Below are 15,960 nucleotides of genomic sequence, written 5' to 3'. Positions count from 1 at the left end.
GTCAGCAAACTATCTAGGTGCCGGGCTTCTTTGTTTTCAATTAATCTTTGTCACTTTGCTGACGATTTCCTTTTTCTTTCCTGTGCCAAGAAAGTTGCACGCCTCAAACGTTTCTTTATTTGCTTACTTTTAACATTAGCTTCGCTATGTTCTTTCGGCAAATATATGCTTGTATTAGACCCACCACAAACCTTTGGCTACGGGTCTAGGCAGCTCGTGGATACTTTTTGTGGCGTAATGTACACGCGAATAACATTGAATCAATCTAAATGCTCCGGTAAAATAAATCGTGAAAGCGAATAAATAAAAAAAAACTGCGCGTACTTTCGCGCAGGTGACGTCATCCGAGGACATGTACCGCACCAGCGTTCCCCCGGTTACCGATCAGCACGAGGCCACGTCTCGCCTGCTCACCGTGTACACGACCAAGGTTGGCGACGTGGTGGTCTACAGACCGGGAGACCGGCAGATACTGTGAGCCATCGCACGCGGGTTGCGTCTCGAAACTGGCAGCTAACATTGCCGGAAAACTAACGCGTCTGAAACAACGCGAAGTCGATGGATGGGCGGCAACTGGAGGAACCGGTCGCGTGGGAATTTTTAGTGCGAGCACAAGTCGATGAATGTATATTGCAGTTGACGTAAGTGGGGCGGCTTACACGTAGCTTTCAGGCGTACCCGACATTTCTCTCGTGCTGTAACAATTCACTCTTCACGCTTCTACCGCACCCGAGAAGAGCCATGTAGGTTGAATTCAGTAACCATCTAAAGTGCCGGTGTGTAAGGGGGCATAGGGTGCGAAGTGAAAGTGAGACTGCGACGAACGGCGACGCCAAACAAAACACGAGAAACGTAACTTTACTCGCTGCCATCATTCAATGACCATAGACGCCGTCGTTCTGCTGTTCGGCACGAGGTTGCGGGTTCGATTCCCGGCCCCTACGGTCGCATAATGGACAGAGTCGACACAAAAGCTGCTCACGCATAGTTAAATTTAGGAACACGCTAAAGCAACATCAAGTGCGTGATCGCAGACCTCCTCTAAGGCGTCCCTCATGGCGACAGTTTGAGATATATTAAGGGGATGCATGAGGGAAACACTAAGTAGGTGAGTTAGTAAATTACCTTTCTACGATCAAAAAAGAAATAAAAAAAGAATACGCCAGCTTCTGTTCTGAGAGAAGGTGTGGCAAGCCATCAAAGACGCGAAACAAGAAAAGACGCTTGGCGACTCCGCTCGGAAGTTCCTGCAACATCATCGCCGGGACGACATGGAACGGCGAGAGCGACCTTTCCTGTCTAGTCGATCGTTTATGAACATGATAACGCTGCGTTTAATTCTACAGGCATCAAAGACTCAACGTTGTAGGTTTCGAAAACATTTTCCTGCCCCAGAACGGACCTAAAGACGAGAAAGTATCTCGAAGCAGTGACGTCACGGTGACGTGCTGGCGCCGACGCCTAAGCGCGAAAAAAAAAAAAAAAGCGAAAGAGGAGAATGGCTTTTCTTTTCTCCACGTTTTCTAGAATATGCGTGAAAATGACTGCGCGTGAGAGTACTTTACTAGTGTAAATAATTTTATGTTGTTTTTTAGTGTACCATTAAAATTTGGCTAGTTTAAGGGGCGTAACTGTTAGTTGCAATGACGTTGCACCATTGCAAGTAACGGAATGACTTATGAAGCTGCCGTGCAGCTTATCGTTGAGCTTCTTGCGTCGAGGGTTCTGGTGTACTTGATGTTTGTCTTCGTTTTGTTTATCTGCGAAATTGCTTTCTATCCTAGTTCCATTCTGAAGTCACATCTGGTGGCTTTAGACTTAACATAAATAACAAGTATTTATTTGAATGAATGAATGCTTTTTATTTCTTTTTCTGTACATGAAAGATCCTTGCTGTAGTAAACAGCTGCGAGTAACACAGCTTGACGTGTAGCACACTTAACATAGCTTGGCTGAGGCCATGACATTGCTGCAGCATGAAATAGACTTGATTTCTGCGTGGATTCATTCTTGTTGCAAGACTCCCGACTGCGCTTACAGCAGTAATATAAAGCGGTTGCAACAATTCACACAGTGAGCATTGAAATTCGAGTGCATTGGATATATTTCCGGCGCACACAGGTGTGACAACGGAATAGACAAACCAAGACAAGGCATAACACTGTCAGCAACTTGCTTTGTCTCGTCTCTTTCATCGCCCCTTTTTAACAGATAGAAAATAGCCCTTTGTCTTCTCAAACCAACCCTGCCGACGGTATAATATCGATCGCGTGCAAATCCATTTTCCGTGCCTGGGAAGGGTGCACCACCTCGAGCTACCATGCGTTAGGTGAAGCCTTACTTACAACATAAATTAAAGTTGGGGTTTTGGGTGCTTTTTTATTCTGTCTTTTTAAAAAAATATCATTCCTGAGGCAGGACGTCACTTGCAAAGTAAAGATGTAAGACACGATAAAGTGAACCACGGGTAAAGAAGAACGGCGCTTTCCGTTGCTCTAATGGCGTATTGCGCAGTGATTCTGCGCAACCTTGGGCGATCCACATTGGCAAGCTGAGAAACGCGAACTCGTAGATTTAAGACGTCTACTGATGCTCATTAATACGATAGGTCGGATGCATTACGTACGGTGAGAACGGGAAGCATACAACTTCAGCCATTGGCAATGACAGTTTTCCTCGCGTTGCCTGCTTTTAATTTGGCCTCGAAACAAATATCGCCTTTGAAGAACCGCCGTCAGCTAATGTCGGCCCCTACACCTTCCTCTTTCTTTTTCGCGGCCGTGGTCGCGTGCCGTGTATGCATAGTAATTCACACGGGCGCCTAGAAGTAAACGTGAGAGAAAACTTGGCGCCACGATGAGATAGTAACGATGTCTAGATCAACACTAGATTTTTTTAGAATCCTACTGCCTGTTCTTACGTTTCTGCGTCCGCGTGTTCGTTCGCGCGCATGAATGTACTAACACGTGGTTTGTGTGTGCCAACGTGCAAATGCACGAAGGGAAAGTGCAATGCACCGGGCTTGAAAGACCTCTCGGTGCTTCACGTATTGCTGTATTGCGTAATTGTGCGCCATTGTGTATGTATGCATGTACCTATCTCAAGGGCACGGGATCGAATGCCGGCCGCGTCTGCTGCATTTCGATGGGGGCGAAATGTAAGAATGCATGTTTGCCGTGAATTGAGTGCGCGTTAAAGAACCCCGGGTAGTCATAACTGATCCGGAGTTATCCACTACTTTAAGAGGGTCTGAACTCGAGCTTGTTGGAATGGCTTCATTACGAAAGACAGCGTGTGAAATAACGTGACAAAAAGAAAAGGAAGACTGCACTAGCACTGCACATCGCCTGTCCACTCTTTCTTGTCTCGTTATTTTACGTGCTGTTTGCCGTAATGGTCCCCCATTACGGCGTACCCCGCAATCAGATCGTGGTTTCGGCCCGTAAAACCACAATATCAAAGAAAATGTATGTATGTATGTATGTATGTATGTATGTATGTATGTATGTATGTATGTATGTATGTATGTATGTATGTATGTATGTATGTATGTATGTATGTATGTATGTATGTATGTATGTATGTATGTATGTATGTATGTATGTATGTATGTATGTATGTATGTATGTATGTATGTATGTATTATGTGTATGTGTATGTATTATGTGTATTATGTGTAAGTAGCCGACACGAAAGCTGCTCACGTATAGTTAGATTTAGGAACACGCTAAAGCAACATCAAGTGCGTGATCGCAGACCTGTGTGTGTATGTTGCACGTATGTATGTTGTTCGTAGGCTGTATTTATGCATGCATGTTCTATTTGTGTATGCACATACGAGCGCATGCATGCAATGCGTTTGCATATAATTACAGGTTCGAGACGGACCTGTCCCGACTGGTGTACACTCCCCGGTTTGTGCAGCTGGTGACGCTTGTACCGACCACGAAACTGTACGGCTTCGGAGAGAGTAGGGGACCACTGGAGCGCAACATCGTCCATCCTCACGTTGGGTTTAACCGAGACCTGCGAACGCTGGTGATTGCACGTTCACGTATATATCGGCACGCATCGGCGACTTATCGGCCGTCCAGTGTCCCCACTCTCTCTACTGAAAGTTCAGGGGAGAGGGTAATTCTGTAAGCATCCACCTAGTGGACTGCCCATTTCGTCCGCCACTCATTGGCTGAAGCTGAACCAGTGAGACGGAAACTAATCGTTGGTGCCTGTTTCTTTCTCCTCCCTGCTGCCCCAGCCCAGCCAATCAGTATTTCAGCTACAGTCAAAATTGACATGTCCGCTAGGTGGACACTTACGGAAGCCCAGGTTCCGTCTGCAGAAAGGAGATAGTACGCTTTCTCGTCCGTGTTCCGTCTACTTAGACAAGAATTAGAGATACACACACAGAGAATAAAATCTATCAGTTTAGCCTGACAAAGTATTCTTTCAAAAGTCAAGTTTTCTTAATCTTGTGACAAGATGTTGATTATTACAAAAACGAACGCGAGCTTTTTTTTCTTCTTGACTGTCGCGCCAAAACCTGCAGTGCCGGTACGCCAGTGTCAAGTCGCCGGCGTCAATGTACATTCTCGTATTTCGGCCATCTTGGCGAAGCGAATTTACGTGTCCTGTCAAGTACGCGCCGTGGTACGTACAAATTTTCACTTAAATAAGAGACATACGCATTAATAAGATAAGACACATTTCGCCCAAAATATATACAAGATGAAAAAGAAAGAATAATTAATTGCACATTCCAGGAAAAATTCGGTTACTATGAGTACCACACTCACACGCCCTTTCAAAGTGCACTGAAAGAGACGAACACGCACGCAGATATACAGTGGCAAAAGTAAAGGCATCCGAGGGGATCGATTTTTTCTCTACTCGAGGTACCGCTCCCAAGGTCAATCTCGGCGCGCGTTTGATCTTCAGCCTCCGGCGCTTAAGTGTGAAGGTGTGACGTCACCTCACGTGATCCGCTGCAGGGAGGCGTCGCAGTTGCGGTCGCCCGAGCCTCGCCACCGTGTACCACGTGACTAGGCGAGGCTTTAACAGCTGCTTCGCCGGTGCTTGGCCGCTCAGTCTCGTCATGAATGACGCACGCGCCAGTGCGTGCGCGTCAACTCTTCGCCGCAGGCTTAGTCTGAGCACCCTGGCCATATAGCTCGCCGGGAACGAGCACTGAAGAACCGTGTCTAACCGTGCTTTACAGAGCTTTCACTCGTATAACTAGGTCCAAGCCAGGTTGTACCCCAGCCACGTTTTCGCTAAAGTCACAAGGATGTCTGTTCCTTCGAGTCGGAGGCACAGTTAGTGCTGCTGTATATACCGCAAGTCCAAGTTATTCAATCTGGTTCCCATATCTGGCTCTCTGCAGAACGACAGCACGCACTTCTTCCACGGCAGCCACCCGTTCTACATGGGCTTTGACCGGCTGGGAACGAGTTTCGGCGTCTACTTCCGCACAAGCGCCATATTTGGTGAGAGCGCAGCGGCCCGAACCGACGTTAAAGCATATTAAAAGCGTATGCGACGTTAACTTCTCGAGATAGAAAGACTTTGCCATGTCGGTCTATTACCATATGAAGAAAACTGATAATGAAGCAGAGAAAGCAAAATGGGGAAATTCGTTATGAGTTATGTAAACGCAGAAATATAATAAGAAAGAATAAACGAAAGTGGCCGAAAAACAACAGGTTACCGCAAGTAGAAGCGGAATTTACTTCTTTTGGATTAGGCATGTGGTGCTATGGCAAAATAAGGTAATGCAGTACAGGAAACATTTGTGGGATGAGGTGTCCCTGTTCTGCTAAGAACGTAGTAATTATTGGGGTTTCATTCCGAAAGCCGCGCAATGCGTCCGTATGGGAAGTCGCAGTTGGTGGCCTGAATTACTTCTAATGCAAGGGTAAGCTGCATCGGCATCTGGTCACAACGGTGTTTCAGCATTCTTATTATTACCACCGGAATGTTGCCGCACCCATCGGAAAGCGAAACCGTAAGCTCGTGCTAAGCAGCAGAATGCGAAAGCAACCGAGATTCCATGGTATTCTGGCTATATAGATTCTAGTAACGGTGAAAAAGGCACCAAGGTCATATGCTGGGTCAATGATCTCCGACGTCATACCATTTTGGGTTCACGTAGGCAAACAATGGCCTGACTGCCTCTCGGTTGGGGCTGGCTCATGGCGTTCGCTAAAGCATACCTGGATGACATTGACTCATCGGTTAAGGCAATGCCATTCCGTTATACGGGGATCACGTTCGAGTGTCGCAGAAACCGCGACTGTTTTAAGGCGACAATGTTTTCAGCGTTCTAGAGTCAAAAGTTCGTCTAAACAAAATTTCTACAAACAGCTAGATAGCTGGGAAGATTGAAAAATTTTGACATATGCTCATGAAGCGTCAAATCACTTGCATCGGCGGCGTGATTTAGCGCCGTGCATGATGAACCTCACGAAAATAGTTATATGTTCGTGAGACGCAAGAGGGCAAGACAACTATACGGCTGCGCAGAAGGAACAGTGCCCCGGCAGCTACCAGGCGTCTCACAATGCTGGTCGAATGACGTAGCGCTGCCAGGGGGCGTTGCAGTCGTCGCACTTTGATGGCACACGAGAGGCAACCAACGGCGTTATTTAGCGCGCCACGAAATATTAGGCAGCGTTATCTCGACGTTTCCTCTCAGACCAATGCACACGCACACACTCCGCCATTCGGGCGTTTGAAAGTCGCCACGATTGTGCCTCCACAATGTGTGCGCGAGCCCCACATTGAAAAAAAGAACACTACAACGGCGGTGGCGACGGCGTTCTCGCGCCTCGGGCCTCTGTAGAAAAAAAAAATATCTGGCGTTAACATGCGGAGCGTTTGACTTCACACAACGAGGCCTGAGCTGCTGTTTTGCCATTAAACGATTAAACTCCAAATATTTACGCGCACTCTCAGCGTATATAGGTCACGTGAAATCTGTGCTACGTCATAACGTAGCTTCTGCGCCGGCCAGAATCACTGTAACGGGCGCAGTTCATCTCCGTGAAGCAGCTGTATTGCTTCAAAATGTTGAACCCCATGTGTAGCTCGCTGGTGCGCTGTCATTGTTGGCTTTACGTGCGGGTGCATTGACAAACCTAGTGCCAATGCATTAGCACTATAGCGCCAATGTTTCGCAAGGACATTGCCAACATATTGCTGCAACGTTGCCACCGCACTGCCTGCCTGTTGCCCAATGTATCACCAACGTCCTGCCAATGTCTCGTCAATGCAGAGGTGCTGGGCCACCCGACGCCGGCTCTCACGTTCCGCTCGCTGGGCAACCAGGTGGACGTGTTCGTGTTCGGCGGCCCGTCTCCTGCCGACGTGGTGCGCCAGTACTTGGACGTCGTCGGGAGGCCGGCAATGCCCCCGTTCTGGGCCATGGGGCTCCACGCGTCCCTGCCTCGAATGCCAGCGCGCCCCGACCAGGGCGCTCCCGACGACAGCGACGACGGGGACCCGTTCAGAGCGCTGCTCACCCACTCAAATTATCACGTGGTACTCGTCGAGTTGTACTCATATAGGTGTAACATGGGTGTAACGTTAAGAGATAAGAAAAGAGCAGATTGGGGGAGGGAACAGACGCGAGTTAATGACACCTCAGTTGAAATCAAGAAAAAGAAATGGGCATGGGCAGGACATGTAACGAGGAGGGAAGATAACCCATGGTCATTAAGGGTTACGGACTGGGTTCCAAGGGAAGGGAAGCGTAACAGGGGACGGCAGAAAGTTAGGTGTGCGGATGAGATTAAGAAGTTTGCAGGGACAACATGGCCACGATTAGCACATGACCGGGGTAGTTGGAGAAGTATGGGAGAGGCCTTTGCCCTGTAGTGGGCGTAGCCAGGCTGATGATGATGATGACGCGTCGAGTGCGAACGTTGGAGCCACCGCATTTCGTTTGCCAAGTTGTTTAAGGGAAGGAGAAAGACGAAGAAAAAAAACGCTGAGGTTGATTGAGCAGAGAAGCACTCTTTCTTGCTCTACCCTGCACGGGGTAAAAGGGATATATAGGAAGGCTTTTTTTGCACCGTCACTTCATGCAGGCTCGTGTAGACTTTTCTAGTGCCGGGCAGAGGCTATGACGTCATGTGCTGCACTTAGCTCGCTTGGCTGTAGCCAATCAGAGCAGACGGCGTGTCGTCTTCTGCATAAGCAGACGAAACGCGCCTGGCTCCGCATTTTGCCTGAGCTCGCACTTACTGGCTGCGTATTGGCCCTTGACTAAAACTAAACGCCGATGTATGAACTTGCAAATCTAGACAAACTGCAGCTGAATGCATCGCGAATGCGCACTGCACGAAGACAAGTTCTCAATGCGTATAATACAGCGCGGAGTCTGAAACCACTCGCACCATCGGTAAGTTGAATAATTTTATCTTCTTGGAAGACTAGCTCTCCTTCCTCTGTGACACGTGGTCCCGCCAGCACTTCGCTACTGTCTTTGCAGCGAATTTTCACTATCGTCGCTGTATCAGCGCCGACAGTATCACACGAAATGGCGCCACGCGTTTGCAATGCCAGCCTGCTTCTTTGTCGTCTGCTGCCTATACACTCATCGAAACCGCAGTGTAGAAAGTGCGGTTTTCACGCTACACACTGCAGCTATAAAATTGGCTTCGTGTAGGTAGGCGGAGCTACACTTTTCTACATCAAGGAAAAAAATGGCGACTTCCTACACTAGCTACACTCGTTTACAGAGTGTAGGTAAAAATAGCCCTAGTCTAAATATAAAGAGAAAAAGACGAGCTACACTGGGTATGCTGCAACAATAGAGATGATGACGCCACTGTTCATATGACTGCATGACGTCATAGCTGGTACATGTCGCACTGGCTGTGACGTCATCCATGACGCTATGTGAGCCGGAAAAGGAGCAAGGTTTTCGATATGCACAGGAAAAAGAAACGACAATATATCATGCGAGACTAGGTTTCCTGCCGCGTACTGCGGAATGATATTCTGCATGCTGACGGCAGCATTATCCACTCACTAGGAAAATATTTTCAGCGCACTCAAAAAGTGTTTCAATGATAGTTTATTAAGCGGAGCAGGTCTTTTAGAGACTGCTGTGTTATCATGTGCAGAGGCCAGGGGCCTGGAACTAGCAGCGGAAGGCCGGCCAATTTATCGGGGTTACAGGATTGCAGCCGTCTCTCCCAAACCAGAAGGGATATTCTGTAAGAGTCCACCTAGTAGACATGTCCATTTCGTCTGCTGCTGAAGCCCAGCCAATCATAACTTCAACAGCGGACGAAATGGATGCGTGTCCACTAGATGGACTCTTACAGAACACCTCCCCGGGACAGTCGTGAATGTTCACTCGATTTGACACAACAACATACTTCATTGTACAGGGTTGTCTGCCGTGCGAATGCGAAACGCATAGGAGTTCGTTAAGCCACATCAAGCCACAGAAGCCACGACTGACATTCCTGCGCGCCTGGAGGAAATCGGCAGTTGCGCGAGGGCCCGAGAAAATGACACGCTACGCTTTAGCAGCGAATATGTTGTTAAGGATTCATAAAGCTTTCTTTTTTGTTTCAATGTTTCCGTCGTCTTGTGCGGATGTCTTGACTGTGATGTAGCCTTCTCGGGGTCGTTTGATTTTTTTCCCCCACGTGACTTGGTACGCCCTGTGAATGTTCCGCTTGCGCTGTCGTCTTCCTGTGAACGTGCCGGCTGTCCCATTGCGTCATGTTTGCGTGTTATCCCGCTTCTTCCGTAATCTTTTCGAATGTCGTCTTTGCCCTGCAGTAGACTCCGTGTGAATGTCCCGTTTGACTCGTATATTCGTTTTCTTCTCAACGTTCCGACTGTCCCCACGACGTCCTGCACTTGTACTTGCCCCGTTGTTTCCCGTCGTCCTCCTCCTGTGAATGTTACCTTTGTGCTGTCGTGTTCGACCCAAGGATGTACCGTTTCCGCCTAAGTCGTCATCGTTTTTTATCAGTGTACGGATACGTCCACCTTATTTATTTGGGAACATGGTGGCCTCTGTCGTCACCTACTTGCTTAGATGTCCCATGCGCATCCCTTCGCGTCAATGTACCCTTTCGTGCATTGACTCCTTTCCTGTTTTCGTGCATCGTCTTCTTGCGCGAATGTCCACTTTGCCCCACAGCCCTCTCGCGAACGAACATTTTGTTTCCTCGGCGATATGCAAACACAATTTTTCTCCCGTCGTATTTCTGTGCGAACGTTCTGTTTATTCTGCTGTGTTTTGTTTCGATGTCCCGTTTGTCGTATCATTGTCTTGTGCGAATTTCCCGCTTCGTAGATTGTCTTCTTGCACAAATGTCTTCTTGGCCCCATTGCCTTCTTCTAAAAGATAGCTCTCTTTCTCTCGCCATTTTTGTGAACGTCCGGCTTCCGATGTTGCATTGTGTGTGAACGTCATGTTTGCTCTGTCTGTACTTTTCCTTATGTAGATGTCCCGCATGTCCTGGTCATCGTCCTAAGTGAGATGTCACGTTTCTTGCGTTGTCTTCTTGATCGAATGTGTTCTTTGCAGACACACTTTGTTGAGCAAATGTCCCCAATGTCACGACTGCCTCGCGAATGTGTGCTGTTTGTATCGCCGTCTGCTTGCGAACGTACTGTTTCACGTTGCTCCTTGTTCCATTAGTAGTCTCTGTGCAGGACGTCGCCTGGCTTCCAGTGGACGTCACCAAAGACACCTGTGAGCACGCCTGGCACCGCGAAACCATGAATCGACGGCCCTGGCAGCGATTGGTGCACACTCTGGTGAGTAGTGGTGATCATATGCCGGAAATACCAGCCACCACGAAGCAAACTTGAAAATGAAGCGAAGCGGACTTCTTTGCGGATAAAGTCATATGCTATATGTTTTAGCAGTTTCTAGGTGAAGCCACCAGTATTTGTGTGTACCTTTCGATATGATGAATAATAGCGATTTATAAGTAACTTTTCCAATATGAACTTTAGCATTTGGTTAACAGGCTTCATGTAAGCTTCACTTCACATAGATTCCAAAATGATGCACGTTGGATGTGCGAAATTTATTTAAATTTGGAGCGTGCACACAACGTGCATGTGGGAGCCGCGTTTCTATCATTCGTTTTTTTGCCTGCTTTTTTCGCAAAGCATTGTCATTTAGGTTCGAGCTAAGGCTATAGAAGTAAAGAACGAATGAAGGACGTGGCCGCTCTCTTGCAGGTTCCCACCCTGAGCGAGCGACCTTCGGCAACTTTCGTGTGTCGGTTAGCGTTGGCCGAGGCCAACTACTTGGGCCTCCTTCTCGTCAACCAGAACCAAGAATTGCTCGAGGACGAAGTAGGTGTCGCTGCAGCAAGTACATACATACCTATATACATACATACGTATGTACATACATACATACATACGCACACACATACATACGCACATACGCACACACATACATACGCACACACAAACACATACATACATACATACGCACATACACATACACACACATACATACATACATACATACATACATACATACATACATACATACATACATACACACACATACATACATACATACATACATACATACATACATACATACATACAATAAATACAGACAGTCTATATGAAGTGTCTAAATACTTTTCGAACCAGCTTTCGTGGCAATAAGTTAAAATCTGCAGACACTCTTTACGATAAATCAGACTTTTGGTCGAAAATAAGCAAGCGGAATGATCTATTCGCGTAAATTCATTCGCCATTAAATTATATGGTAAATAAATCGGCTAGTTAATTTTTAGATTGGGGAACTAATCTGGTAGTAATGTGTTTGGTTAAGTTGATCAGCCAGTCGAGTAATAATGGTCTGGTCTATCAAACAATCAGTAGAGGTGTGAAATATTTGCTTAAAGATGTCTCGGCATCTTTATTTTTTCTATTGCAATAGATGAAATTCTAAGCGGCTCCTTTGCAAATTTCTACAAACAATAGACAAAACGATTACGACCATGAGCACGCGGCATACATATGGATTGCCTCAGAAGCAACTTGCTTATGCGGATAGAAATTGTAGTGTAATAAACTGGTAATAAATAAATAAATAAATAAATAAATAAATAAATAAATAAATATTTACAGATTGTATAGTAAACCATCTGAAGAGTACACCATGAACTATATTTTTGTTTGATTTACACTTTATGTAAGTACTTTCGTATAAATGAGGTCAACATACATTGTGCTAAATGTTACAATAAGTCTATAACATTCCGGATACTCGTGTTGAAAAAAGCTTAGGAAAGTCTACAGACATTATTCGACATAAACTAAGCGCATAAGTTCGTATGCTGCCTATGTGCAATCTGTAAACTTCACAGAGAAAAAAGACGTAGGTCTTTTATAAGACTTTTGATTAGTCGTATATGTTTTTTTGTAAGACCGAATTAAACAATTTTACCTGAGTTTGCTGTAGTTAGTGTCGACAGCCTTGTACGGACGGTTCGTAGTCCGCTCTGCTGTCCCCTTACATGAACTTGTGCCGCTGTGTATTGTCACGTGGTAGTGACGTTAAAGAACACAGTCGCAGTACTGTGAAAGACAAAACTAGCTTTTATTGGGCGAACCTGTGCCCACAAAACAGGCTACACTTAAAGCACAACGATAGCGGCGAACACAGTCGGCGATCGTCGAAAATCTGATCAGCGGGTCAAGCGCGTCGGCTTTTATACAGCAATCATCGAATGTTCCAGATTAAACGTTGGGACCCGCATGCCTTCTAAAATGTTCTACACCATTCGTGTCAAGCGATGAAATCAGATAACACAACGTTGGCGACAACAGACAGCGGGTAGAAGCATCGATAACTTTCCAGAAACTTCGGATACATACAGGCGCGTCCCGCGCTGTGCGATAACATTTGTTCGGCGGCAAAACTTGTCGCCCGATAGAGACAAGTACACGTGTCAATACCCCCCTCTTAAAAAGCATCGACCCGATGTGGCAAACAAATCAAAGTAATAAGTAAGCACTCATAGCAAAGAATAAAGCAAAATAAGGAAAGTTCGTTAGCGTCCGTAAAATGGTTTCAGACGCACCACGTGGACCACTTCAGGTCGTGCGCGACGTCGCTGTGAATGCGAAATGCCGTCTGGCACGACCTCATAGTCCAGTGCGCCAATACGTCGGATGACCTTGTAGGGTCCGAAATAGCGTCGCAATAGTTTCTCACTCAGTCCCCGTCGGCGTATCGGGGTCCATACCCAAACACGGTCGCCGGCTTGGTACTCGACGAAGCGTCGTCGGAGATTGTAGTGTCGGCTGTCGGTCCTCTGCTGGTTCTTGATTCGCAGGCGGGCGAGCTGTCGGGCTTCTTCGGCGCGCTGGAGATAGGCAGCGACGTCAAGATTCTCTTCGTCCGTTACGTGCGGCAGCATGGCGTCGAGCGTCGTCGTCGGGTCCCTGCCGTAAACCAACTTGAACGGCGTGATCTGTGTTGTTTCTTGCACCGCCGTGTTATAAGCGAATGTTACGTACGGCAGGACGGCATCCCAGGTCTTGTGTTCGACGTCGACGTACATCGCTAGCATGTCGGCGAGGGTCTTATTCAGCCGCTCCGTAAGACCATTCGTCTGAGGGTGGTAAGCCGTTGTCCTCCTGTGCCTTGTCTGACTGTATTTCAGAATGGCTTGGGTGAGCTCCGCTGTAAAAGCCGTTCCTCGGTCGGTGATGACGACTTCTGGGGCGCCATGTCGCAGCAGGATGTTCTCGACAAAGAATTTCGCCACTTCGGCTGCGCTACCTTTCGGCAGTGCTTTTGTTTCAGCGAAGCGGGTGAGGTAGTCCGTCGCCACGACGATCCACTTATTTCCGGTTATTGACGTCGGAAAGGGTCCCAGCAAGTCCATCCCGATCTGCTGGAATGGTCGGCAAGGAGGCTCGATTGGCTGTAGTAATCCGGCTGGCCTTGTCGGCGGTGTCTTGCGTCGCTGACAGTCTCGGCATGTTCTGACATAACGGGTGACGTCGGCGGTCAGGCGCGGCCAATAATACTTTTCTTGTATCCTCGATAGTGTCCGGGAAAATGCGAGGTGTCCAGCGGTCGGATCGTCATGTAGGGCATGCAATACTTCTGGACGAAGTCCTGAAGGGACAACAAGAAGGTAATTGGCGCGGACTGGCGAGAAGTTCTTCTTCACGAGTAGACTGTCTTGAAGCGCGAAGGAAGATAATCCGCGCTTAAATGCCCTGGGGACAACGTCGGTGTGCCCTTCCAAATAATCGACGAGGCCTTTAAGTTCCGGGTCCGCTCGTTGTTGTTCAGCGAAGTCTTCCGCGCTTATTATTCCAAGGAAGGTGTCGTCGTCCTCGTTATCTTGCTGCGGCGGCAAGTCAATGGGGGCGCGTGATAGGCAATCGGCATCTGAGTGTTTTCGTCCGGACTTGTATGTTACAGTGATGTCGTATTCTTGTAGTCTGAGGCTCCACCGTGCCAGCCGTCCTGAGGGATCCTTTAAATTCGCTAGCCAACACAAGGCGTGATGGTCGCTGACGACTTTGAATGGCCTGCCATATAGGTAAGGGCGAAATTTCGCTGTAGCCCAAACGATGGCGAGGCATTCCTTTTCGGTTGTAGAATAATTGCCTTCCGCTTTTGACAACGACCGGCTAGCGTAAGCTATCACGTGTTCATGTCCATCTTTTCTCTGGACCAGGACGGCGCCGAGGCCTAGGCTACTGGCGTCAGTGTGGATTTCGGTATCGGCGTGCTCGTCGAAGTGCGCAAGTACGGGCGGCGACTGCATGCGTCGTTTGAGTTCTTGAAATGCCTCGGCCTGCGGCGTTTCCCACTTGAACTCAACATCACATTTAGTTAGACGTGTCAACGGCTCGGCGATGCGTGAAAAGTCCTTGACAAAGCGCCTGTAGTAGGCACACATGCCAAGGAATCTACGCACTGCCTTCTTGTCGGTGGGCTGCGGGAACTTTGCGATGGCAGCTGTTTTCTGGGGGTCGGGGCGTGCTCCGGATTTACTGATGACGTGGCCTAGGAACAAAAGCTCGTCGTAAGCGAAGCGGCATTTTTCTGGCTTCAGAGTGAGCCCTGATGACTTGATGGCCTCTAGTACTGTGGCAAGCCGCCTAAGGTGATCGTCGAAATTTCCGGCGAATACAACGACGTCATCCAAGTATACGAGACAGGTCTGCCACTTCAATCCTGCTAAAACCGTGTCCATCACGCGCTGGAACGTTGCAGGCGCCGAGCACAGTCCGAATGGCATAACCTTGAACTCGTAGAGGCCGTCTGGGGTGATGAAGGCGGTCTTTTCGCGATCTCTTTCGTCGACTTCTATTTGCCAATAGCCAGACTTTAGGTCCATGGACGAGAAGTATTTAGCGTTGCAGAGTCGATCCAATGCGTCGTCTATCCGTGGGAGGGGGTATACGTCCTTCTTCGTGATCTTGTTCAGGCGACGATAATCGACGCAGAAACGTAGGGTTCCGTTCTTTTTCTTTACCAGAACAACAGGGGATGCCCACGGGCTTTTCGACGGCTGGATGATGTCGTCGCGCAGCATTTCGTCGACTTGTTCTCTTATAGCTTCACATTCTCGCGCCGAAACTCGGTAAGGGCTCTGACGGAGTGGGCGAGCGCATTCCTCGGTGATTATGCGATGCTTGGCGACTGGTGTTTGTCGAAGCCTCGATGACGTCGAAAAGCAGCTTTTGTATCGTCGGAGCAGACTTCTGAGCTGCTGTTGCTTAATCATAGGGAGATTTGGATTAATGTCGTAGTCTGGTTCGGGAACCATGGTCGTCGGGGTAGATGCGGCGGAATCCGAGAGGACAAACGCATTACTTGTTTCCAGAATTTCCTCGATGTACGCGATCGTCGTGCCCTTGTTGATGTGCTTGAACTCCTGGCTGAAGTTTGTCAGCAACACTTCAGTTTTCCCTCCATGCAGTCGAGCG

At 48.0% G+C, this 15,960-nt stretch overlaps 1 protein-coding gene across 1 annotated transcript in view; it reads left to right on the top strand.

Moving 5' to 3' along the window:
* Positions 1–272: 272 nt before the first annotated feature.
* LOC126529425 (lysosomal alpha-glucosidase-like) overlaps positions 273–15,960 on the top strand; it is a 36,772-nt gene continuing 21,084 nt past the window's right edge. The window contains exons 1-6 of the mRNA XM_050177025.3: positions 273–474; positions 3,876–4,038; positions 5,381–5,483; positions 7,271–7,536; positions 10,681–10,785; positions 11,218–11,334. Coding sequence (XP_050032982.2) covers positions 353–474; positions 3,876–4,038; positions 5,381–5,483; positions 7,271–7,536; positions 10,681–10,785; positions 11,218–11,334 — 876 coding nt within the window. The 5' untranslated portion in view covers positions 273–352. The remainder of the gene's footprint in view (positions 475–3,875; positions 4,039–5,380; positions 5,484–7,270; positions 7,537–10,680; positions 10,786–11,217; positions 11,335–15,960) is intronic.

Source organism: Dermacentor andersoni, chromosome 8 (assembly GCF_023375885.2).
Source record: "Dermacentor andersoni chromosome 8, qqDerAnde1_hic_scaffold, whole genome shotgun sequence".
NCBI classification, from domain to species: domain Eukaryota; kingdom Metazoa; phylum Arthropoda; class Arachnida; order Ixodida; family Ixodidae; genus Dermacentor; species Dermacentor andersoni.
Note: the sequence above shows the minus strand (reverse complement) of the source record. Positions and strands in the feature narration are given on the sequence as shown.